This window comes from Meriones unguiculatus, chromosome 9 (assembly GCF_030254825.1).
Source record: "Meriones unguiculatus strain TT.TT164.6M chromosome 9, Bangor_MerUng_6.1, whole genome shotgun sequence".
NCBI classification, from domain to species: Eukaryota; Metazoa; Chordata; class Mammalia; order Rodentia; family Muridae; genus Meriones; species Meriones unguiculatus.
In genome coordinates this window covers 115490339-115515456 of record NC_083357.1, presented here as the reverse complement: position 1 = coordinate 115515456, position 25118 = coordinate 115490339, and the positions used below count along the sequence as shown (strand labels likewise).

The window sequence follows — 25118 nt, the reverse complement described above, 5'->3', positions numbered from 1 at the left end:
AGGATTGATCATCTTACCCCGTGTCTGCTTTCTTGTTTATCTTCTTTAGGTGTGTAGATTTCATGATGTTTATCATATCTTGTATGTCTTTATAAGCGAGTATATACCATGTTTGTCTTTCTCCTTCTGGGATACTTCACTCAGAATGATCTTTTCTAGACCCCACCATTTGCCTGCAAATTTCATGATTTCCTTGTTTTTGATTGCTGAGTAGTATTCCATTGTGTAAAAATACCACAATTTCTGTATCCATTCCTCCGTTGAGGGACGTCTGGGTTGTTTCCAGGTTCTGGCTATTACAAATAAAGCTGCTACAAACATGGTTGAACAAATGTCCTTGTGTACTTGAGCAAATTTTGGGTTTTGATTTTAATGGAGCTTCATCTATGGTTTTTTTCCCAGTGCTTGGAGACATTTTTGGCTTGTTAGTTTCCTGATTCAATGTGTGTGTGCGCAGAACTAGAAAAGGTTAATTTTGTTCCTGATTGAAGCAGTTGTCCTGATATCATTGTTTGTGTGGCTCCCTTTCCCACTCCTTTGAAATAGGCCTCTATTTCGTAGAAAGCCCCTGCGAGCATTGTTTGTGCTTTGTGTCCTCAGTCCTTACACTGTGTTTATTCGTTGGCCTGTTTCACACTGCTCCCCTTTCAGGGGCTGCACGCTCTCCCGTCCTCTGTGGTCCTGCATTCCCAGTCTAACTCTGCAGACACTCTGCCAGTTCTCCCATTTCTTCCTTCCTGTTGAGCTCTGGAAAAGCACCCCATTTCTAGATAACCGTCATTTTGGGATTCTGGTGGAAACTGTTTGAGATTAGGAAGACTGACAGCTGTGAGATGTTGGACCCTTCTATGTATCTGCAAGGTGTAGAAAGACAGACGTTAAAATGATGATCACAGAAAAGTATAGACATCTTTGATCCCCTTAAGTGATGAGAAGGAGAGGCTGGGCAGATCGGGTGAGTGACTGAGTGCAGAGGAAACTCGGCACGGACACGGCACTTACCTGATGACAGAGACTTCTTTCCCGGGCTATACTATGGGGTGGTGAGGCCGCCCCTAGGATGGAGAACACAGAAGAGAGAGGGAGGGAGGGAGAATGGGGATGAGGACGAGCTCATGTGTGAGCACAGTTAATCACTAGCCCTTTAAGTACCATTTCTTCTGATGAGATTCCCGTCAGAGCCAGAGGGCCTGGGATCACCTCTTTAATTGTAGGTTCATAAGGGAAGTCACCTCTGCTGACTCTCTCCCCTCTGTGGAATGACCGCTGAGCTGTCCAGCTTGTCATCAGCTTTCACTCTGTTCTCGTCACCCAGGTCTGTGGGATTAGCCTGTGGGACACGTTCTAATGTCCTGTCTTTCTCACAAGGTATCCCCAGTGCCTGACCATCTAGAAATTACTTCTTGTTTCCACTTTTTTTTTCTTCTCCGCCTCTCGTTAGAGCACAGCTCAGCCCCTGCTCCAGCCTTCTCTGGAGGCTAGGGCCTCTGGTGGCTTCTCTTGGAATTCCTCCAGCATCACACAGCTTTGCACTGCTGGTGTGATGGGTGTGTCCTAAGCAGGCACACCTGCACTGCAAGCTCCTTTTGGAACCAGAAGAAGTTGCTGTATGGTGGGGAACCCCCATCCCTTCCCTTAAATGACCCTGGTCCCCGGAAGAACAGGGTTAATGCCCACACGGATCTGCGAATGAAAACCGTCCAAGGATAACGACAACGATGTGACACAGCATCTTATTCCTTCAGGATATCCACGGTATTCCCTGTGATATCCTGAATAGATCGTTGAAAGCCATGAAGTTGGCCAGACACGATCGAGCAAGACAGATGCCTCACATGCAGCAGATTCGAGAGTCCCTCGAACATCAGCTCATCTGTAAAATCGAGGAGAAGCTGTCGGCGCCTTCAGGTAAGCCCGCTGCCACCACCTGCATTTCACTGCTGCAGGAAAGAGCTACGTTTACCAACCTTTGTGTAAGTTTCAAATGCCTGCAGACTTGGCACTTGCAACCCTCTTTCTGCCTGAACTTGAAATGCTGGGTTATGCCTATGCCCATAATCCTGGCACTCAGGATGTGAGGGCAAGTGCACCAGGAGTTCAATCATTCTTGGATATATAGCAGATTCAAGGTCAACCTGGGCTGCAAGAGGCCTATCTCAAAAAGAAAAAAAAATCAAGAACAAACAAGAGTAATGAAGTCCTTAGTCTGGACTCCAGACCTGAGAGGCAAGCCGTGTTCTCTTCACTCCCAGCGTGGATAGTGTCGTGCTATCCAGTTCGGCTTTTCACTTTACCATGAAGGCAGTGGAGACTCATGACTATGCTTTTCTTCCAGATAGGCATGATGTCCCTCCCATGAGCACCTTTCCAGCCGAAGAAGTACCCAAGGCAACCCAGATTCCCCCCAAAAGCAGACCGTTGGTCAGACAGAGAAGTGTGTTTACTGATAAGGTGGCTGTCCCAAAGTGAGTATTCTCAACTGTGAAAAAAGAAAAAAGGTTGTTTGTCTGAGCCACCCGCAGTTGTTGTAGTAAGACATCACGGACTAGGTGAGTGAAACAGGAATTTGTTCTGGAGGCTGGAAGCTCAGCGTCAGGTGTCAAAGGTCAAGGCTGTTGCCAGGGCTGTTGTCTCGTGTCCTCACACAGCAAACAAGCTGTCTCTCCCTCTTTTAAAGGGGGTGGTGTCTCGGTTATGTCTCAGTTGTCATGACAAAACATTACAACTGAAAAGAACTAGGAAAGAAAGCCTTTAATTTGGGGCTCAGGGTTCCAGAGGGTTAGAGTCAAAGGCCATCGTGGCTGCCTAGCAGTCCCGAGAGCTCACGTCTCAGGCCACGAGCACAAGGCAGAGAAAGCCAGCTGAGGGGGGGTGGGTCTTAAACCTCAGTGCCTGCCTCCAGGGACATCCCTCCTCCAACAAGGCCACACTCTCAACAGGTCCCCCAATGGGGCCCAAGCGTTCAGGCGGCTGAGCTTGTGGGGGCCATTTTCATTCCAGCCACGCCAGGCAGTATTCGCACCATGGGGACCCAACCCTCTGCCTCCAGTTAGTCCAGTTTCTTTCCAAAGTCCGGCCTCGGGTGGCAGCGCACCACAGGTCGAGTAGGTTGCAAATGTCGAGTCTGCAGCAGTGAGTCACAGTCACAGCTTCCTCATGGTTCCTGGTGGATAGCCAAAGATTTCTGTGTTTTTCCATTGGCATTCGTGTAAGCTATGTTATTTACTTCTGTGCTTTAGAAAGATTTTCTGTCTTCCTCTAATTTTTTATTTTTTATTTTTAGTCTTAAGAAAAATACCAAAGAAAATCATTTTCTCAGAAATTTTTCATCTACCAGGTGAGTACGAGGAGAGGTGCCGGAGCTGAGTGGAGGGGATATAAAATTCTGAGCGTTGCTGTCATGGCGAATTTGGGGCTCACCGTGGTTAAGTAAAGCCACAGGGATTATTCATCATGGTTGCTTTGCGAGTCCTCTTTGGTATATTACTCTTGACATGCCTCCGAGATCAGCTACTGTGTCACCCACTAGCTTTTCGCCACATCATGGCATCCGTTAAGAAAAAGGACTAACTACCCCTGAGTCATTCTTGTACAGCCTTTATTTTTGTTTTGTTTTGTTTTTTGAGACAGGGTTTCCCTGTGTAGCCTTGGTTGTCCTGGACTCACTTTGTAGGGCAGGTTGGCCTTGAACTCACAGAGATCTTCCTGCCTCTGCCTCCCGGAGTGCTGGGATTACAGGCATGCACCACTGTGCCCGGCTCTGGTGTAATTTTTTTCCTGAGCACATTTAAATAGAATGGCTGGTGTTTTGTCGGCTGGGTCCATGGTCACATAGGTGTCAGGTAGTATTTGGGTGTTCCAGCTTCTTGTAAATGCCTGATGAGGACTCTACACTGGCTTTTCTTGGGGTCTGTCTGATGATAAGAATCTTTGTTGCCACATAGCTGATACTCAGCTGGTGTCTGTTTTGAGCCAATTTAAGAAAAAGATTCTGTAATATATAATAGTGCTTTCTTTTTCACAAATCCTTTTTTGGTGTCGGTTTGTTTCTTCAACAAGGCCTTACTCTGAAGTCTGGGGTGCACATGTAGATGTGGTGGTATGTGGAATTCAGACTTTCTAAAAATACTCTTCAGATGGACAAACACTGCTCTGAACTTGCATTTCACTTTCAAGTAGGGGTGGCAATCTGTGAGTCAGAAGTGACGACGTTTTCAAACATGAAGTAGCAAGAGTCCAAAAATGTCTTCCTTCGATGAGAGGTGTTCTCCTTAGGCATTTAAGAGCTAACAGCTTTGAGACTGTAGCCATCTGGGTTTGGGGGTTGAGACTGCCCATGTCTGTTTAGGGGTTGAGACTGTACAGTGTCTGGGTTTGGGGGAACGTCACTCCATTTAACTGCTCTGCCTCACGATTGGCAGATCTGGGTATACAGTGACCCCCAGTCTTGCATATGGCTCTGGCTTCACTGCCTCCTTGTCTGTAGGTACAGGCGAATTCTCAATATTGTACTTACTAGGAATTACCTAAGGTCCTCTTTAAAGGCAATATATAATTTAAAGGCAATAATACTTTAAAGGCAACTACGTGAAATCAACATGGCGGATTCTCAAGAAACTAAAATTAGAACTTCCACATGACCCAGCTACCCAACTTCTGGGCACACCCAGAGGATTCCGAGTCTCACCACTTAGGGATAGGCACATATACATGTTTCTTTCTTCACTGTTAGACATAGCTATGAAATGTCTATCGAGAGATGAATGGCAAAGGAAAATGTGCTCCATGTACCCGATGGAGTTTTAGTCAGGACAATGGTTAGAACTAGAAATTACTGTTAAACAAAATATTCTATATACATAAAGACAAATGCTGACTGTTTTCTCTCATGTGCAGATCCTGGGTTTTAATTTTTAAGTATGTGGTTATAGGTGTATTATGGGTGGGCGGATGTTTCAGTCCATAAAACTAGAGAAGAAACCATGAATGGGAAAAAGAGGTGTCAAGCAAGTAATGTTGCAGAAGGAGAAAAGAAGAGGAATAAAAATAGGATGTGAAAGCAGAAGAGGTGTAGAGCAGGAAAGGAGGGGAGCAGGAGATTGAGGGAGAAGAGTGGAGAAAGAAAAGCAAAAACAAAGTGTGTATGAAAATTCCAAAATACAGCCCACTGTGTGGTAAATTAACGAGCTAGTTTTTAAAAAGGTGGAAAAAGGACTCGAGGTTAGTAAGTTCCGAGTGGAGCAGACGGCGCCCCGACAGGCGTTGCGGTTCTGGCTTGTGCAGGACGCCTCCCTTCAGCTCAGGAGAGGAGGAGGAAGAAGACTTCGTCCAGGCGTACATATCTCCGGAGCTACTCAGCACCCACCCCTCCAGAAGCAGCATGAGCAACTTCGGGAAGAGCTCTGTCAGGAGTGACACGGACTGGACGGAGGGCAGTGAACTGGAGGACTCCGACACCTCTCCGAAGCCCACAGGTGAGCGCTGAGCCCTGAGAGCTCTCCTGCGGTGTATTCAGGACTGGGGCCCCCACCCAGGACACCAGGCACTGGGCATCTGAGCTGAGGCTGTGTGTGAGTAGCATGGAGCTCATCCCAAAGTCACTGCTGGAGATGCAGCCATCTTGAAGCAGAAGGGGAAGAGCCACTCGGGGATGCCTGAGTGTATGGGTTTCCTGCAGCTGCTATAACAAAAATACCATAAGCCAAGCGACTTAAACAACAGAAATTTAGTGTCAGTATTCTGTAGGTTCAGTGAAGCATTCAAAGTGCTGGCAAGCTCATTTCCTTATAAGAGAAACTGAGTTGTTTCTCTAGGGGTGGCTCTCCTCTCTTCTTCCGTATCTTCTTCCCCCTGAGTTCATGTCAATCCTGGTTTCCAGTTTTTCCAATGACTGTTCATACTGACCATGGACCATCCTTTTTTAATTATGTGAGAGTGTGTGTGTGTGTGGTATGTTTGTGTACGTGTGTGGTATGTTTGTGTACGTGTGTGTGCATGTGTGGAGTTGCATACACACATGTGTATACACGTGTATGAAGGACCGAGGTTGACGCTAAGTGTCTTGATTTTTTTAAGACAGGGTCTCTTACTGAACCGAGCACTCACTGATTGGCGGGTCTAGCTGTCTGTTGAGCTCCAAGGATGTCCTTGTCCCCATCTGCCCAGCACTGCAATTTGAAGCACATGGCTAGCACACCTGGCTTCTGTGTGGGTGCTGGGGACTGAGTTCGGGTTTTCATGCTGTGTGCAAGCATTTCACTGACTAGCCATCTCCCTAGCCCCATGGCACCACTCTTCATGACTTCACGGTCACTTAATTACCTCTTTACTCCCAACTAATATTGTAAAAAGTGAGCGTTTACATCCACAGGGTCTGGGGTGGCTGGGGTGGGACAGCAGCGTCAGGAGAAAGACGGTCCAAGGTCGCTCTAGGCCTGTCACGGCTAGGGACTGGTTGCTTCTAGTGTTTCTTTCTGTACGTTAACTCTCAAGCTTTCAGGCTAATGATGGCAGCCGCTGCTTGAGGCAAGAAACTCTGAACTTCCTCAATTCTTTTTTTTTCCAGGAATGCTTTTCATTATTATTATTATTATTATTATTATTATTATTATTATTAATTCACTTTGTATCCCAGCTGTAGCCCCTCCCTTATCTCACCCACTTTCCCTCTCCCCCCATGTCCCTCCCCTAGTCCACGGATAGGGAAGATCCTCCTCTCCTACCATCTGACCCTAGCCTATCAGGTCTCATCAGGACTGTCTAGATCCTGTTTCTCTGTGGCCTAGTACGGCCACCTCACCAGGGGGAGATGATCAAAGAGCAGGCAACCAAGTTCATGCCAGTGACGGCCCCTGCTCCCCGTGGTAGAGAACCCCCATGAGACTGAGCTGCCCATGGGCTACATCTGAGCAGGGGTCTAGGTCAACAAATGTTTAACTCTGTCTTGGGTTTTTATATTATCTAATAGAAAGGTTCTCTATTTATGGAAAAAATTGCCCCATTCAAAATAGATAAAATTGTTACATTAAAGGAGTTTACACTGGGACTATTGATTCTAAGTTCTTTCCTTAGAACTATCTGTAACTAGAAACTTTTGTTTATTGTAAGTTTAAAGCAGTGGTTATCTATGTGCTCATTATGAGTTCAAATCAGAAGTTCTTTTTTATTGCAAATGTACATTATGTGTTCAAAGCAAGAGGTTTTTTTATTAATTATTTTTTATATTAATAACAGTTTATTCACTTTGTATCCCAGCTGTAGCCCTCTTCCCTATCCCCTCCCAATCCCACCCTCACTCCCTCTTCTTCTATGCTCCTCCCCCAGTCCACTGATAGGGGAGGTCCTCCTCCCCTTCCATCTGACCCTAGCTTATCAGGTCTCATCAGGAGTGGCTGCATTGTCTTCCTCTGTGGCCTGGTAAGGCTGCTCCCCACTCAGGGGGAGGTGATCAAAGAGCCAGCCCCTGAGTTCAAAGCAAGAGTTTTTTGATATCAAGGTTTTTCCCAGAAACAGGTGTCTGTCTTGTGTCGTATAGCTAGCCATTTACTCTCTGTTTCCATATTCATAGGGTCTTTTTTATAATGTTGTACACCTGGGCTTTATCCTTGGACTAAACCTAGACTGAATGTATTTCCTTGATGATTAATTTGTTTCATCTTGTTTTCCCTCTTGATTTACACCAAGAGGAAAATACGGAGGTCCACAGAGCTCCTAGCAGTTTTTGCTATACTGCAGGAGGGTTTTAAAATTATTTGCAAGTCAGAAATTCTTTTAAATCATCATCAGAGATTATTAAATCATCAGTTCATTTAAACAGCACTATGTCTTCGAAACAACATGCAGGAAGTCTGCCCAGCAGAGTGAGACAAGACGCATCGAGAGTCTCTGTCTCTGCCAGGCCGGATGTATGAGACAAGCACAGAAAGGCAGCGTAGCAACCATAAGCCATCTTGAGACAGAATCCCTGGGGCCCTGCCTAAACCAGGGATGCTCCCATTTGTGTCAGTTGTGGGAAAACGAGGGGGCTGCCTCCAGGAAGCTTGCTCGCCTGCTTCTGCCACTCCAGTGTTCAGTTGCTCCCACCATCAGAACACGTTCCAAGACTGTGAGGGTGAGAACCTCAGTGTATGAATTTGAGGGGACAAAATTTAGTCCATTAATGTTGGGTGACTGAGAAAGGCTGGTCTAATGCCCTGAGCTTTTGACAGGATTTCTGAAGAGTTGCCAAAGGAAGTGAAGCCAATGGATAGTATTTATAAGTAGAATTTTTTTTAGTATAATTTTAAAATTACAGATCTTAAACATAACAGGTTTAATTATTTTACATGTAACTTTTATAAATTATGTAATTATATAATTTTGGAAAACATCATGAGGACCTTTACAAATAACACACTATTTTAGAAAATACCCATTGAATTAAAGCCTTTATCACATACTTGAATGAGACCACCCACTTGTGATTTTAAGTGAAAACTATGTAGCTTCATGACTGGGCAATTGTGATTTTGTTTTTAAGGGAATTACACATATTTAGCTGTTAAGTATATGTGTCTATATTAATTTTATGTGTATATGTGTACATGGGTGTGTGTGGGTGTGTGTGCCCGTGTGTTCAGATGCCCGTGGAAGCCAGAAGAGAGCCTCAGTTCTCTGGAACTGTAGTGACAGGGAGTGGTGAGCTTCGTGCTGTGGGCTCTGAACCGGGGTGTCTGCAGGGACAGCAAGTGCGTTTAACCCCTGAGCAATCCTCTCTCTACCCCACTCATTTCCCGAGCTCAAAATCTATCAGTTATTTTATTTGAATGATACGTAATTATGTGTAAAGCTGAGGCTCCTTTAGAGCTGACCGTAGGCTTGTTTAGGGGCTGGGGATAGACAGAAATGTTCAGACCCTTTTTTTGACTATGTTCTATGTTCTGTTGCTCCTACAGGAACCTCCATTAAGATACAAACTGAAAATGTTGAGAACATGGTTTTACACCAAGGAAATGGGAATAAACCAGTTCCTGGAGTGAATATTGCTGAAACACTTGTCAAAAAGGAAGAACTGCAAGAATTAAAGGTGAAACTTCTTGCTAAATCTGAATTAATTAGAAAATATATTTTGTAGTGAAATAAAAGTCAACTGTGATTAGTTAATACAGAAAAAAAGGTGACGTTTCAGCTTGATTTGTTTTCAGCATTGCATTTTTTATCGTTGGGGATACTGCTGTCTGATAAGCAGGTATGGACTGAACAACCCGAAAGCTGAAATGTCCCAAAGTGCTAAGCTTTTTAAACACTGGGATCAACTCAAAATTTCTCAAATTTTTCTCTCTGGGATATAGCTTAGTTGAGCCAGCTAGAGGCCCTAGGTTCAGTCTCAGGCAGACACACAAGAAAGCTGCCAGGTGGTGGTGCACAGCTTTAATCCCGGCACCTGGGAGCCAGGGCAGGTGCATCTCTGAGTTTGAAGCCAGCCTGTTCTACACAAAAAGTTCCAGAGCAGCCGGAGCTATGCAGAGAAACTCTGTCATGAAAACAAAAACAAAACAACAACAAAAAGGTTTCTGATTTTGGACCGTATTTGCTTTGGAGTTTTCAGATTAGAGCTGTTCAAACCCAATAAAATGTCTGCAAACAATCCCAAGCCCAAACCCCTATCTAATTTGAAGCATCATCCAAGCATTTCAGATAAGGGCTGTTCAACCCATGATGCAATGTTTGTGTATCACAGTACACGTTTTCACAGCTCTGGCGCGTGCAGGTTGACACGTGCAGATAGTAGATGTTTTGACCGCAGAAGTGGGAGGAGCTACAGTTTGAAGCCTCCACATCCAGCGCACGGGTTTTCTGACACCTGGAGGTAAAGCAGGGACCGTTAGGCATTGGCCACACCTGGGAGTCAGAATTGTTGAAGAGGCCTGGACGGTTTTGGAGCTTCCTGCCCCAGAGTGTTTGATGGAGCTTGGCCGTTGCTTCTCTGAAGGCCAGCTGCTATGTAGACTATCCCCCAAGACTGGTCGTTCCTCTCAGCCCCTCTCCTGTTCATCCACGGGACGCAGCCACCTGTCTAACTTCCTTCATTAGTTTGTGTGAGTGTGTGTGTGTGTGAACACAAAACAAAACGATAACAAAATGCTGCCTCATTCAAGATGACGTGCCTCTCCTTGGAAAGGTGGGAATGTAATCCTTCTAGGGGGGCTCTCTTTCTGCGGGGCTCCAGGGTGACGACCTCAGCCTGGCTTCAGAGTTTCACCCCCTACCATCCCTGTAGTCTAGAACTTCCTAAATTCATAATTGATTAAGAAAAGAGCCACAGCATGAAGGAAAAAAAAGTGATTTCTGTAGCTTTCAAGGTGCAGGTTTTGAAATTCGCTTCACGGCTCCTCCATCCAGGCTCCATGTCATTCATGGCTTCTCTTCCAGTGTCAAGCTGCTGTGCTCAGCCTGCACCTCAGCGTGAACAAGGGGCGCCGTTTCTTTAGAAATCAAGTTCTCCTCTGTTTCTTCCAGTGCGCAGATGTACAGGACGAAGACTGGGACGTCTCATCCTTTGAGGAAGAAAAGTCTTTGGGGAAGAAGATAGAACAGAGGGAGCCTCTACCTGGGAAGAGAGATGTAAATTCCAGTCAGGTGCCGAGGGCCTGGGGCCCTGTGAACCCTCGGGAACTCAAGGAAGAAGGTTGGCAGTTTTCACCCTCATACATCGATGGCTTGTGTTTCTGTGGTGTGCGTGTGTGTTCTTGTGGGTGCACACTGATGCACAGGCATGTGGAGGTAGAAATCAGCCTTGGTACTGATCCTGAGAAACTGTCTGCCTCATGTTTTGAGTCAGGGTCTCTTGTTGGTCCGGTACTCAGCAAGCAGGCTAGACTGGCTGGCCGGCCAGAGAGCCTCAGGCGTCTTCTTCCTGTTTCTGCTCTCCCAAGGCTGGGAGAGGGCCCGGATCTTTTTATAGATGGCTGTGAGCCACCATGTGGTTGCTGGGATTTGAACTCAGGACCTCTAGAAGAGCAGCCAGTGTTCTTAATCTTTAAGCCATCTCTACAGCCCTGTTTCCCACTTTCAGTTAGGCTCCTTTAATTGGCTTATTGTGGATGAGTGGCTGAATCTCACTTGGGGCACAGGTTGTGACCACCCCAAAACTGACTGCAGTGGCACACCTGTGATCTTGGTACTCACAATGCTCTTGTGGGGGGCTGCAAGCTCAAGGCCAGCTCTGGGCTACACAGGGGCATAGTTGAGATCTTGTCTCAAAAAGTCAGACTAGTGAAATAAACAACATGTGGCTACGTGAATTTAGACATTAGGCCTACTGCGAGTTGCGCTACTCTCTGGGAGTTACGCCCAGGCTCTCTGGTGAGCAGGAAGCACTCTAGCTTACAATTTCACTTGTGATCCATCCCACCAACTACAATGCTATAGGGAAAAAAAAAACCCTCCCTTGGAGGAAAACCACGAAAGGTACTTGACAGAAACTAAGGAGTACTGGAAGATTGCAAGAAAAATGTTCTCATCTAGGTGTGAGCTCAGAAACTCTTGAATTTCTGGGGTGTCTGAGTGAGGAGAATACGTGCATGGACACAAAATAACATTAAGATGTTCAGTGGAACGGTAGAGTAAAAAATGAAAATGATTTTTACATAGATGGAAGTACAGGCGGAACACTGCATACGTAATAAATAAATAAATTTTTTAAAACCATTTTGAAAGTGGGAAACAGAAAAAGTAGATTTTTTCAATGTGGCTGCATTGGGAACACGGACAGAGATACAGTGAGGAAGCCTTCTCACACACAGCAAGTCAAAATTTAAATAGAGTGCCAAGAACACCCACCTGAGCAGGTGGTTGAGACACGGTCCGGGCCACACCGACCCATCGTTGCCTGGGAGTTAGTCTCGTCCAGTGAGGTGGTCTGACAGGTATGAGAACTGCGGAGTGTCTCCTGGGGCGGGGCCTTTTCATCCTCCCACCATGAGATTCCCGGGGAAAGGCTCAGCTCTTTGAAATCCGTTGTTTCAACAGTCTGTAGTCATATTGAATGACACAAGTGTCTCTTCAGGATATCGTCACTGGGAAGTACTGGTCACACCACCATGACCTGCTGTAATTTAATTTGTGTACGTAAAATCAGACTAATCCTTGTACCTGGTAAAAGTGAAGGTGTCCAGAAGGCTCCTCTGCTGATCCTCCTTTCTACCCATGGGATCTGGCGAGCCATTCCCATTGCTCTCACTGGTGGACTCAGCCTGCTTCTTGATTGAGCAGCTTCAGATATTAGCTATAGACGTCCTGCTAAGGGGGGGGGGGGTCCCTGTGTGAAGTTGGTGCCCTTGTTTATAATTTTCTGTCAGCACCTATAGATTCCATAGTCATGTCTCCTGTCATCATCATGTCCCTGGTCCCCACTTTGAGCATTCCCAACGTCGTCCCTTTTCTTCCTTCCAACATGTCACACTGTCACTTGATAACATGGCTGTAACATTGCCGTTGTGAAGTTATCTCCACTAAGGATCCACTCCAGTTAAAAACCAAGGCAGTATTTGAGACACAGTGCCCTGCAGGGGTCGGCCGAGAGGACACCTCGGTGCCAGGACCCTGCATTCCTCAGAGAGCATTATGGAGTCAAACTAGAGTGGAGTTCTCCACAGCATGCTGTTTCCACAGCTCAAAATCATGGCTCTTAATTAACTTCAAATTGAAGTTCTTCTACCCCAGCAAAATCTATGTGCAACACTTGCCCCTAAGTAATAAACTAGAGATTCACATTAAAGTGTGGGATTTTATGGTTCTACCTTACACAGTTTCTGTTTCCCCATAGTTAAAAACACCCAATATCTGGGCATTGTGCTGAGTGCCAGGACAGGAAGCAGGACACGGTATGCAGGCCTTGTTGCCTGGGAGTGGGCAGTGTACCTCAGGATGGGTGGTCACAACGCATGTCCTGTGAGGAAATGTGAGTGTGGCCAACTTGTAGGTGCATTTTCTGCCAGCCTGTCCCAAAGCCTGTAGGGACTCAGGGACAAGCTCGCCTAGGACTCAGACCCTGAGTGAGGAAAGACTGTCCGGTGTCAGGGGGTTGGACATGTCCTCGTTTAACCACAAGTCCCCTCTCTTCCTCCTGCTCCCTGTCTAGGACTTCAGGAAAACGAAGCGAGCGTGCTGAAAAGCAGCCTAGTGACCGTGACAGACTGGAGTGACGCTCGTGAGGTCTAACCACAATCCCACGTGTCGGAAAACTGTTCCGGAAGCCAGCAGCAAGGTAGCCAACAGCCTCTCGGGGTGTAAGGCTCCCCAGTGTTTCCTACCGCGACAAGGGCATCCTGTGACATAACACAGGCCTGAGTACCAGCTGTCAGCTGTGCACTGTGTAAACCGAGATACCATGGCGTCATAAAGTGTTCTCTTCAGTACAGTCCTCGCTAGTGTTAAGTGTATTTTCTTCAGCTAACTAAGTCTTTTTCTCTCTTCGACTGATAGCAGGCTTTGGTTTGAATTATTACAGCTTTTTAAAAGATATACAAACTGTCACATTGGTAGTGCTTATGTTACAGAATTCCGTTAAGTCTCTTCAAAATTAGTGAAGTTAATGACATCCTAGGGGTGAAACTGCTTGTTTTCCATATGGAAGTCCAGGATGCCAACACTTAGCTAGGCCCGTGGCAAACAGGTTTTCTCAAAGCCCCTCTGACCCCTGAGCTCCGAGGCCCTGGGAGCATGTGTTGCTGACCATTGTTTTCTGCAGTGTACTCTGTCTCTTGGATATTTTATGAGTAATATACAACTGTTCTAAATGCCAATTGATCTTTATGAGATGATCACTAGAAAAAGATGAACCACTGACTCATACATGTGTGTAGTTTTCTGTTTTTCAGTACCCAGCCCATATTATAAATACCTCAGAACTAACTTATATTCTTGAATAATGATCTTGGCAATGACCAGAAAGTTTATATATAAACTTTTTGTTTCTCTTTTCTTTTTTTAATTTTTTTCCTTTTTTTAAAAAATATTTTTTATACTTTGTGGTACTATTAGGATTATCTCAAGAAAAAAAAAGTCACATTTTAATGGCTTGTTGATTTGGTTCATCTGTCAACCAGTAAAGTCCTCCATCACTCCTGTGGCTGTGGCTGCTCATTAGGGGAGGGTCCCCACTGACCCTGTGAAGGGGCGCACACATCTTCTGACCGTGGAACACATTTCCGTGGCTACCGTGACTGCCATTCAGAAACCTGTTCCACCTTCCCTCGGGGGCCACTGTGAGCAAATAGGCCCACTGTGTGGGGGGCTTCTAAAAGCTTCAGTGAGGGTTAGACTGTGATGTGGGCAGAGACAGCCTCCTGGCCATCACTTCCTCAGGAGGTTCTTACTGAGCTTCAACAAAGTCTCAACTGTGTGTTCTTGGGACTTGGAACTCGACTTGCTATAGCCCATCCTGGCCTTGAACTCAAAGAACCTGCCTCTCCCTCCTGAGGGATGGATGGTGGCTTGTGCCACCACACCCAGCCCAAGCCCCTGGCTTTGCTTCTGTTTTGGGTGTGACTTAGGCCTTCATTCAGTTAGAATTTGAGGTGTGCTCTTTTGTGCAATCATGAAGACCTTAGAAATCAAGAGTTAATAACTTACTCACCAAAGAGCACAACACCAGAAAGTGACAAGAGCAGGCTTTCAAGCAGGCCTGTTCCAGGATCTGTGTCTGCCACATTTTTTTTCTGGTACTGGGGAAATGTAATGATCTGATCAAGCCCAACATATGAGCGGAGTTGTTATTTGAAAGTCACGAAACCTTTCACTTACCTGCTTAAGTGAAAGTTTAGTTTTTGTGTTTAACCCATTCAGTTTGATTTACTCCTTTTTCTTCAGACCTTGTATGACCCTTCCGTGATGCCATCTGTACTTTCATCTCCTAATCTCCCTACGTTCTACAATGTTAGCTACACCAGTTCCGTTGAAAAAAAATCATTTATATACATACAGGTATTTACATACATAACACATTCATATATACAGAAATGTGTGCCTACACAGCCCTGTTTCCAGGCTGGTCTGTAGTACCTAACCCACCTTCATGAAAAAATAAGTTTCAAGTTTTAACACGTATAGCATTTTTAAATTTTTAATTGTACTTTTTTAACTTTTAAAAAAAAAATTCTTTCCTTTCCATTTAGTACCTGCGAACAATGTAGTTCCTCTTTTTCAGTCATTCACCCTTCGGGAAAGCCATGAGGTCACCTATGTGATTCCTTTTGGACTCTCTGTAGTACATGCCACAGGAACCAATTCTTGCTCAAACTTGGCCATGTATTTTACCCTAGACCAGGCCAGCTTCTGTCCCGGCTCTGTTGCTGCGGGGCTCATTGAACTCCCCACTTCACTGTATATGCAGAAAAGCGAACACCTGCCTTCGAGGTGGCCATAAGTATGTGTGCTGGGACACAGAAGCCTGTGGTAGTGGAAACAATTACTGCCTTTGTGGGAAGTGATAGGCAGGGCTGGCCTCAGGAACAAATCTGCGTCTTTGTTCAGAAATCACCCAATCACATTCCATGTCTTGAAAAGTGGCCAGTGTCTCGGTGACTTCAGTGCTGTGTGCAGGGCCGAGAAGACATGCATGAAGAGAGGCGGGCACCACGCGTGCCCCAGACCACCTTTAGCTTTGGATTCAGCCACCACCGTGCCCCGCAGGGCTGGTGGGATGTGCTGTCGGCATCAGACAAGCCTTCCTGGTTTATGATCCACAGAAAGGCAAAGACATCTTGGTCTCATGAGCCCTTTCTTGAGCCACCATGATGACAGTCCTGACAGACAGGACTAAGAAACTAGAAGTCGACAGACACTCCGATTTATTTGGACACCCAATGAGGAGTCATCCCAAACTGTCCCTGTCCCCTTCACAAGACATCATCGCCTACACGCTGCTGTGTAACATGGAGGAAATGAGGGAAGTTCTCAGCATACTAAAGATCAAAGCAGCCGTCACCCCAACGTTTGCTGATCCTTTGAACTAAGAGCATCTTTGTCTTCTATGCGCATAAAATAGACAAATCTTGTAAATAACTTGTTTATTTTCCTTATAGAAAGGCATAACAGAAAGGGATCAGCATATAACTGTAAGAACATTTACATCATCCAATCAACAGTCTTCAAACCGATACTTTAAAAAACAGCTTAAGCGGTAGTTACAGGAGAGCCTTGGAAGGGTTGTGAGGACAGTTTGCTTCCACAACAAACTCAAGGCGCAGCTTGCCAGGGGCTCTTCAGACGTAAGCATTTTTATCAAACTGTTTTGAAGGGCTTGTGGCTTTAAAGTCTCCTTCTCCACCTTGATACTTGGTCCGAGAGGACATGACAGATGTGGGTCCATTGTATGTGTAGCCCATTCTGAAAGGGAAAGCACAAGGGTTGGTTCTGTGTTCGAGGTGCTCGAGTCAGTACCAAGCAATAACTTTCCTGCTTAGCGCTCATGAGGGAATCTCTGTGGAGGGCCCTCGGGACACTCCCACTTGTTCTAATATTCTGTCTTAGAACTATTTTTAAGGTTTATTTTCTCGGAACTTGGGATGCTTTGTAGAAACCCTCGATTCCTGCCTACATGGAAACTACGGTGAAGTCGACATGAAAATACTCTTCCTGAGCTTGTCCTCCCAGTTGCACAAACAGCTTTAGAACACAGTGAGGACCATAAAAAATAGTAGCTATATCCCTAGCCTTGTTCTTGTTCTTTTTTCCCCCTTCTTTCTTTCTGTTATTTGTCAAGACAGGTTTTTTGTTTTTGTTTTTATTATAGCCTTGGCTGTTCTAGAACTAGCTCTGTAGATCAGGCTGGCCTTGAACTCACAGAGATGCACCTGCCTCTGCCTCACAAGGGGCTGGGATTAAAGGTGTATGCCACCACCTCCTGGCTCTCCCTAACCCTTTGCAATTGTTACTTTTAATTTCTAAGAGTCATATGAATTGTGTGTAACTTGTTCCATACGGAATAATTTAGAAGAGTGCTTTTTAAGCACTATTTTTCCTACCTGGGTGTCTTGTTGTTGTCAGATATTGAAAAGCAAAATATGACACCGCCAATGATGCAGAGAGAGGCTCCTGCCCAGCCGATGAAGAGGGCAGCTCCTAGTTCATACCTGTGGGAAAGTGTGACAAGGCATTACAGCCAGCTCACCTGGAGGCGGGCAGCCCCGTTGGCTACAGGTCACACACACACTTTCTTGCTGTAAACTCATGAAGGAAATAGGGACATGGCCAAGTCACTGCAAGGAACACTTCAGACTCTTGTTGAGGTGTTTTTGGCCTCTCCAGCTTCCTGGCAGGAGGTGAGGTTGACAGGGCTGGGTCAGGTCGAAGACTGGGCCACCTGACTCATCAGCTCCTTTCTTTCTTCTCTGCCTTCACTTCCCTGAACTTCCCATTCCTTTTCTTTGTTTCCCAGGCCGAATTATTGAGACACATTGTAGTTAGGAAAAGGAAGTCTGCCTCCAGCGTTGTTCAAGTTAGTACAATAAGGGTCAGGTGCCCGCTGCGTGTGAATGAATGAATGTGCAGAGTATGTGTGCAGAAGGGGCTAGAGACAGACTCCGGGTTAGGAAGCACCATCACTACAGTCTCGTGGGCACGTTCATCCAGAGGTAGCCAGTGACCAAAGTTCTAGGTGGCAGGCCATGGTGCTTCCTAGAGTACCAAAGTGAATTCGGACACGAATGAGAGAGCCTTTCTCCAGATTGGAAGGCCACCATCCCAAAGTAGGAATCACTTGTTAGATAGAAGAAATCTTTTCAGATGAGGAACAATCAACCCCACAAAAAACAAACAAACGAAGCAACAACAAAAACAAGGAATGAGAATTGTAAAACCCCAGGGCCCCTCCTTCCATGGAATTAATTTCTTTAATGAAAAGGCACCTCGCTTTTGAATTGGCTTCAGATCCTTCCAGACTTGTCCTGTGACCGTGGTTGCAAAAAGGAAGAGGCCAGCCTGGGCCAACACTCTGTGGAGCCTGTTTCCACACTGTCTTTACTTCCACCTGGAGGCTAGCTAGCTCTCCTTGGACTATGCTCTAACAGATACACACCTTCAAAAGACTTTCTTTCAGTCATGAGCTTTACTGACAGAGGTTGCAGTTGTAGGTGCCGTGGTGAACAGGCCCCAGTCTCCAGCTCTTTCTTGTTGTTTGTTGCTTTGGGGGGAATGGTTTGGTGGTGGTGGTGGTGATGGTTTTATTTGGTTTTCTGTTTTGCTTTTGTTTTTATTTGGTTTGGTTTTCAAGACAGGGTTTCTCTGTGTGGCCCTGGCTGCCCTGGAACTTGCTCTGTAGACCAGGCTGGCCTCCATAGAGATCTCCCTGCCTGCGTGTGACACCCCTGCCCAGAGAGTCCCCAGTGTTTAAGAATGGTCGGGGACAGAAGTCATGGGCCACGTGGCTCAGCACCATGACCCCCGGCAGGAACATCACAAGTGTGTCTTTATCCAAACCGCCTGGAAACTGACTGACTGGATTTAGGAATAATGATCTTAGCTTATGATGATAACTGGCTCTTTTATTAAAGAGCTGTTTTTTAAGTTTTGAAACAGGGACAGGGACTAATGGATCTCAGGAGGACCTCACACTTGCTTTGTAGAAGAGGATGATCTTGAACCTCTGATCATCAACCCCTGTGTCTAGAGTGCTGGGATTACAGGCGCCTTGGTTGATTTCTGTGATGTACCAATGGAGCTCAGGGCTTCGTGCTACTTTACAGACGGAGCCACACCTCCAGACCCCCTTCCATTTTTAAATATATTTTGCTTTTCACATAGGTAAGATCATTTTCAAGGGAATTATTTCCATTTACCATTTAATTTCCATTGTAAATCTTGCCAAATACTTCAAAGCAGTATCTATTCCGGTTGATTTTAGAGACCACATGACCCCAAATTTTAAATGCTGGTGTCCTGGCTTTTGTGATTGGTTCTTCCTGTCAGACTGTTTCTTCAGGCTGTTCAGAGACACACTCCCAGTTACCCTCAACAGTGGGACGCCAGTCCACACCCATCGGCGCATGGCAAACTAACCGGTATCACTCACGGGCAGCCCGGAAAGAAAGCACAACATGGCCTCCACCACAATCCGTTCCCAAGGCACGTCTCCCTCACCTCTGCCTGGAAGGAAGTCTGTCTCAACCCTTCAGGAAGATTATCCAGATTTCAAATGATCTGATGAATGTTTTTGCTAGCAATATCCTCTTGTCGATGAGCCAGCTTTTCTACACCCAGTGTGGCCTCTTTGTTCCCGTCATCCCACTATCTTCCTTATTCTGGAAGAGTAAATATGCTCTGCTCCAGACAGACCCTCAGCTGTCAGGGTGAGCTCAGAAGCTGGCTGAGAGGGGTGAAACTGTTGTTAGTGTGCCTCAAAGGACAACTCCCATGAGGCTGTTGTCCCCAAGCAGCTTTAACACATTCGTGTCAGAATGAGACTTTAGCAAAACCAAGACTGGGGGGTGAAGTTCCTTCTATCAGAAAAATTGAAACACGATTAATCACTTAAAGTGTCCTCCTAAATAAACCAGAAAGAGCTGAGGGTTTAAACATGCTTTCGGGTATGGGTTCAGGTCCTCCTTCTTCCCCTCCTCTTCTCCTCCTCTCCTCCTCCTCCTCCTCCTCCTCCTCCTCCTCCTCCTCCTCCTCCTCCTCCTCCTCCTCCTCCTCCTCCTCCTCCTCCTCCTCCTCCTCCTCCTCCTCCTCTCCTCCTCCTGCTCCCCAGCATCTCTAGAGCCACGGGAGGCTGCTGCTTGTGGTCTTCATTCCAGGAGAGGCAAGAGTTCTCCATGGTGGCGTGGACAGCACACACACACAGCGCAGCACAGTGAACGGAGCACACACAGTACAAACAGCACAGTGCACACAGCACACACACAGCCCAGTGCACACACAGAGCACACACAGCACAGCGCACACAGCACACACACAGCCCAGTGCACACACACAGCACACAGCCCAGTGCACACACAGAGCACACACAGCCCAGTGCACACAGCACACACACAGCCCAGTGCACACACAGAGCACACAGCCCAGTGCACACACAGAGCACACACAGCCCAGTGCACACACAGAGCACACACAGCCCAGTGCACACACAGCGCATACACACAGCCCAGTGCATACAGCACACACAGTGCACACACAGTGCACACACAGCGCACACACAGCGCACACACACAGCCCAGTGCACACAGCAGTGCGCTGCACACTCCGTTCATACTTTAGCCCTTTACCCTCCACAGCCCCCTACGAAAAGCGACTGAGGACCACTCATTGTCACGTCCTGATCCTGCACCCTGGTCTCCACTTCCGACTTGATTTGCCACTCGTGGGGTCTCCTTTGCTCCCTCATGTCACCCCATGCATGCCAAGCCAGGCCCCATGCCCGTGTTCCGGATGGACGGCGGATGGTCAGCCCGACAGCTCCGCCCGTGGATCCTATAGTCCAGTGTGACTAGTCAGACATTAAGCAAATAACCTCAGTACAGTGCTATGAATCCTAACAATAGAATTCAAAGAGCATGTCCGTGCAAACAGAGCCGACCCCAGCTCCGCCAGATACATACAAACAGGGATGAGTAAGGACACGGAAGGACACGCCCTTGCTCTCAGCACTTGTGCTTTTGAACACACATGGCCATTCGATCCTCACTACAGTTCTGAGACACGAGTATAAGGCCCCTCATTCTGCAAACGAGGATCAGGGAGACTAAGTTACTGCCCCATATTTCAGTTCACGGCAGAACCCAGACTTAGCCCTTGACTGTGGCTCCAAACCTGGGCTCTTACCTGTTGCTCTCACAGCAAATGAGAATATTTTTATGAATATTTTGAAAACCCCGGCCATTTCAACCTACTTTTAGTTCCCATTTCAGAAAGGTTCTCCCTCCCTGGCTCATTAAGTTCTCAGTGGCTCCAGAACCATGGGGTGTGGAATTGTTTTCCAAAAGCCCTGGGGCTGTCTTTTCACCCAACAGCACAGAGGGGAGGGAAATCGTTAACGCCAGGGCAGGCTGAGCAGCCCCTCCAAAAACAAGGTGGCTACAACAAGTGAGAACACCCCATCCTTTAACGACCTTAATGAAGGTCACCGTCTCTTTAGAGTACACCGTCCTTGCTTTAATTAAAAATGACAATAGCCAAAATAAATGTCAGTTCCCTTAATGCAAAACAATAGGTTTTAGGGGAAAAACGTGAAAAATCTAGTATGTACATCTGCATGTTGTTCACATGCATATTTCAAAACTGAATTTCACTCGTGAGCCAGCCTTTTAGACATCACTGTCTGGTGCAAACAGCTTCGTACTGTCTGAGGGCCACAGCAGGGTGAGTTTCTGTAAATGGCGCTCTGTAGGGATCACGTACACACACACGATCTACACACGCTGCTGATTAGAGGGGCTGTGGGGCGCCTGGCCATCCCGGGGGTGCCACAGCCCACCCCTTCCTGTAAGACGCCCCCTGCGCCTTCTGTCACAGTCCCCCCCCCTACCGCCCACAGTCCCCCCCACCACCCACAGTCTGGCATCCCACAGCAATTACAGAGCCGCGCAGGGGCCTCTGCTCAGCAGCAAATGAGGACAAGAAAATCTAAATTACATGTCATGGGATCTTCCGTGGGAAATTTTCAAATTTGAGAAACCAAAACAAAAATGGACTTTTTATTTTCTTCCTTTGCAGCCAGCCCTAAATCGGGGATCATAAGAGCTTTGTGTGTGCCACCTCTCAGCGTATTGTGGCTTGCCTTAGGTTGTTTAGAGTTCTACAAACAATGTGTTAATGGTGGGAACCCTTGAGTTCTTCCTCTGTGCTACTGTAGCAGCTGCTTTTACATTTTTATTTTTTTTAAATAAACATGTTGCAGAGATTTTATTTAACACATTAACGAGATATGAAACATGGATAAGTGTCAGAAATTATCCCAAGGTACATTAAAAAGACAAGCGATCAAGAATGCTGAAGTGAATCCCCAAATAGATGTAAAAACTAATCTGTTGTTTTCATTTCTTTCTTCTTAACTGAAATTTGGTCACCTTGAGCCAACATTTTCCCAATACGTTATTTTCTCTAATCTTTGTCAACACTGTCCCTCCGTGTTTCTGTGATGGGGCAGCTGTGTGACCCCAAGAGACCAGGACCCAGAACACACTGCAGGCTCTCACCATGTCTTGGGGTGCCTTCCTGTCTCACACTGCATGGGTGATCAGTGAGAGTCTTGATTGGAATAACCTTGCCGGCTACTCATGAAAACTCAGAAGCCATCTACAGTGGAGCTGGACGTCACAGTAGCCAAGGTAAAGTTGAGTAAAAGTATCTCGTGCCCCGGGTGCCACCACTGGTTTCGAAAACAAATCCATTACTTAGCAACGCCCCTGCTATTGATCTCCTCCAGCAGTGTGGATAATTGGGGGTTTACCTGGCCTGGATCTGAAGCGGGAACGGTGCTGAGTCACGGTGCCCGACAGAGAGTTCAGGGACATTTACAGGCAGCTCTGAAGCTGACAGGGCTGTCCTTTAAGATAGGAAGTCCCTAACAGCAAATACTGTCCTGAGACCCTTCTGGGAGCTCTCTGTGGCCAAGTCTGTGCTGAAATCTCCATGGGGCAATACTGAGGTAATAGGTACAGATGGACCCAGGGGGAAAAAAAAAACCCTGGACAATTAAAACACTTCCAACGTTCCTGCAGAATCCTCACCAGCCTAGCAGAAAACAACTGGGAGCCAAAGCGGGTTGTGGGAGACTGTGGGGCAAATTCTGATAGGGACAGTCTCACAGGGTCCATCTACCTGACAGCTTCCGAGAGCATCTAACTGTCAACTTAGTGCAGTCATACAGCTGACTGAAATCAATAGAAAAAAAATTGCCTTACTTGTATGGGTTTTCTTAATGGTTGCACATTAACTTCCTTTTGAAGCATCCTTTTACTTGAGAGCCAAGTGTTGTAAACCATTATCCCTTCTATTAGGCTCCTACCATCCAGCAAGCATTTGCTCTATTGCTAATCTCAAGATACTGCAAAGGTGAGGTTCTGCCGTGTGAAGCTACACGTAAGGACCTACGCGTAAGAGCTAACATGTTTTTGTAGTATTTATTATGCACTAACAGATATGGCTTTAAACCTTGAACTACGGCATCTTACCTAACCATTGCAACCTCTTATTCTCACTCTAGAGATTCAGAACACAAAGCAGGGGAATGACATGAAACTTCAAGACTCTCTAGCTGGGAAGTAGCAGAGCCGATTTACTCCAGGCAGCTTGGGCCCAGGAAAAAACCTTTCCTGGTGTTTTTGGTTCTGAGCCTCGCCTTTAAAGGCTGAGCCATCTCTCCAGCCCCAGGATTCTCTCTTCATCCTCTTACGCTTATCTCAAAAGCAAATGTCTTCCATTTACGGAGAGTCATAGACCCTTCCTTTGCTGCTGAGTTACCACCTTTGCTGCAAACATCTATAGCATGGGCTTGCTATGAGGCTACAAGGAGTCCAACAATTGACATGCATTCTCTTTTTCATGGTACTCCCTGTCTGGTCTGGGAGACAAAGTACTAAAGCAGCAAGTAGGGTTACAAAGTTGGCATAGAGCACAAAGGGACTCCCCCAGGGGTAACCCCCCCCCAGAGGCAAGGTGGGGAGGCTGGTCACAAGTGTGACCAGTGTATGAAGGGACAGAGCTAAGCTGCCAGAGCCCAGGGTAAACTGGCAGGAAGAATTACGCCACAGGCTGGTCAGTGGAAATGAAATAGAGTTGGCAAACATTTGCTATCCCGGTTGATTTTTAAAGGTTCACTAGCTGAACAAGCATCCGGGGAATTCCAGTAAGCAGAGGTGACCTGTTTCTGAGCAGAAGCCACAGAATCACACCTTCTTACTGTCAAGTTTGCTTTACTCTTCCATATAACCTCCTACCCAGAAGCCTATGGTCTCTTAGTCAACCTCAGCTCACTTTCAAAATAACCTTGTGAGCAGAGTCACCTTAAATACACATCCACGGAGAAGTACTTGATGGAGGTGCAAGAGAAAAGTTCAGTAGCCTGGAAGGTCGCTGGAAGACCAGCAAGGTTTCTATTCAACCAGAGACCAGAACGAGATGATCTGTCTGAAAGTACCTCTCCTCTCCTCCCCCTTCCCTCTCATCCCTTCCCCTCCCTCTCCTCTTCTTTTTCTCTGCCCTCCACCCCATACCTACCTTTCCCTCATATGCTGACAACTGAACCTGGACTGCCTTCCTATTAAGCACAGGATCTACCTCTGAGCCCCAGCCCCAGCCTGGCAAGCACTGATTTCTAACTACTAAATAGCCAAAATAGTAAAAAGATTTTACCTAAGTATAGTCTAAATCCTAAAGTCTCAAATCAAATATTCCAGGAATGGAGAGCATTTCACAGTAAAACTGAAAACAGAAAAGCCTTGAGGCTTAGACCCATGCATGAGACTCGGAGGCCACGCATGACAGATGCATCCACGCAGCAGAGGGTCCCAGAGAACACTGTTCTGTTCCCTTAAATAGACCAGGTCACAGGCTGCAACTTTGCTTGATTTGAAAAGCAGCCTCTTTCTGCTGGTCAGTTGTAACTTGGAACAGTTCATTTATGAAAACAAGACATTCAGGAAGCTAGTGGTTTAGGCAACAAAGCAAGGATAAAAATAATGTTATCATGTGGGCTGTGAGTATTGCTTTGGGGTACCTATTAGCATAAGCTTGTAGGAGGGTAGATTTTTTTTATTTGTAAGGTTTTGTTTTAATAAAAAGGAGGAAGTTGGTTTGAAATGCCTAAAGGAAAGAGAAGGGGTTGTTTCAAGTCTTGGGAAATGCCCATGTAGGAGATGTGCAAACAGAATCATCCCGTGGATGAAAAACCAAAGACAAAGGGGAACCAGCAAAAACGCAAACACAGGTGCCATTTACACACTAGGATTCTGTCAAATGTAAGATGGAAGAAAATTGTTAGGATAGGTGTTTGGGGGTGCATTTTAGAATAAAAGCCAGTAACTCCACTGCATAACAATATAGCTACCCGACTCTTGACCCAGCTCTACCCTGGAAGCCACTCGTGTTTTTCTCGTGCATAAAGCTATGACTGGGTTCCTTGCACAATCAACTCCTCATAG

General features: G+C 46.3%; 2 protein-coding genes across 12 annotated transcripts in view; one reads left to right on the top strand and one right to left on the bottom strand.

Annotated features, from left to right (window-relative positions):
- The window catches only part of Dzip1 (DAZ interacting zinc finger protein 1), a 54304-nt gene extending 40196 nt beyond the window's left edge, over nucleotides 1-14108 (top strand). For 7 of the 10 annotated variants that reach the window (XM_060391606.1, XM_060391605.1, XM_060391603.1 and 4 more), the window contains 7 exons: nucleotides 1746-1908; nucleotides 2336-2465; nucleotides 3284-3337; nucleotides 5203-5474; nucleotides 8934-9064; nucleotides 10498-10666; nucleotides 13121-14108. In XM_060391606.1, the coding sequence (XP_060247589.1) occupies nucleotides 1746-1908; nucleotides 2336-2465; nucleotides 3284-3337; nucleotides 5203-5474; nucleotides 8934-9064; nucleotides 10498-10666; nucleotides 13121-13200 (999 nt within the window). In that variant the 3' untranslated portion in view covers nucleotides 13201-14108. The remainder of the gene's footprint in view (nucleotides 1-1745; nucleotides 1909-2335; nucleotides 2466-3283; nucleotides 3338-5202; nucleotides 5475-8933; nucleotides 9065-10497; nucleotides 10667-13120) is intronic. The other 3 variants (XM_021637098.2, XM_021637094.2, XM_060391608.1) reach the window with 2 other exon arrangements.
- Nucleotides 14109-16034: 1926 nt separating this feature from the next.
- The window catches only part of Cldn10 (claudin 10), a 74559-nt gene continuing 65475 nt past the window's right edge, over nucleotides 16035-25118 (bottom strand). For both annotated transcript variants that reach the window (XM_021637091.1, XM_021637092.2), the window contains exons 4-5: nucleotides 17007-17114; nucleotides 16035-16368 (exon numbers count right to left, since the gene is read on the bottom strand). In XM_021637091.1, coding sequence (XP_021492766.1) covers nucleotides 16245-16368; nucleotides 17007-17114 — 232 coding nt within the window. In that variant the 3' untranslated portion in view covers nucleotides 16035-16244. The remainder of the gene's footprint in view (nucleotides 16369-17006; nucleotides 17115-25118) is intronic.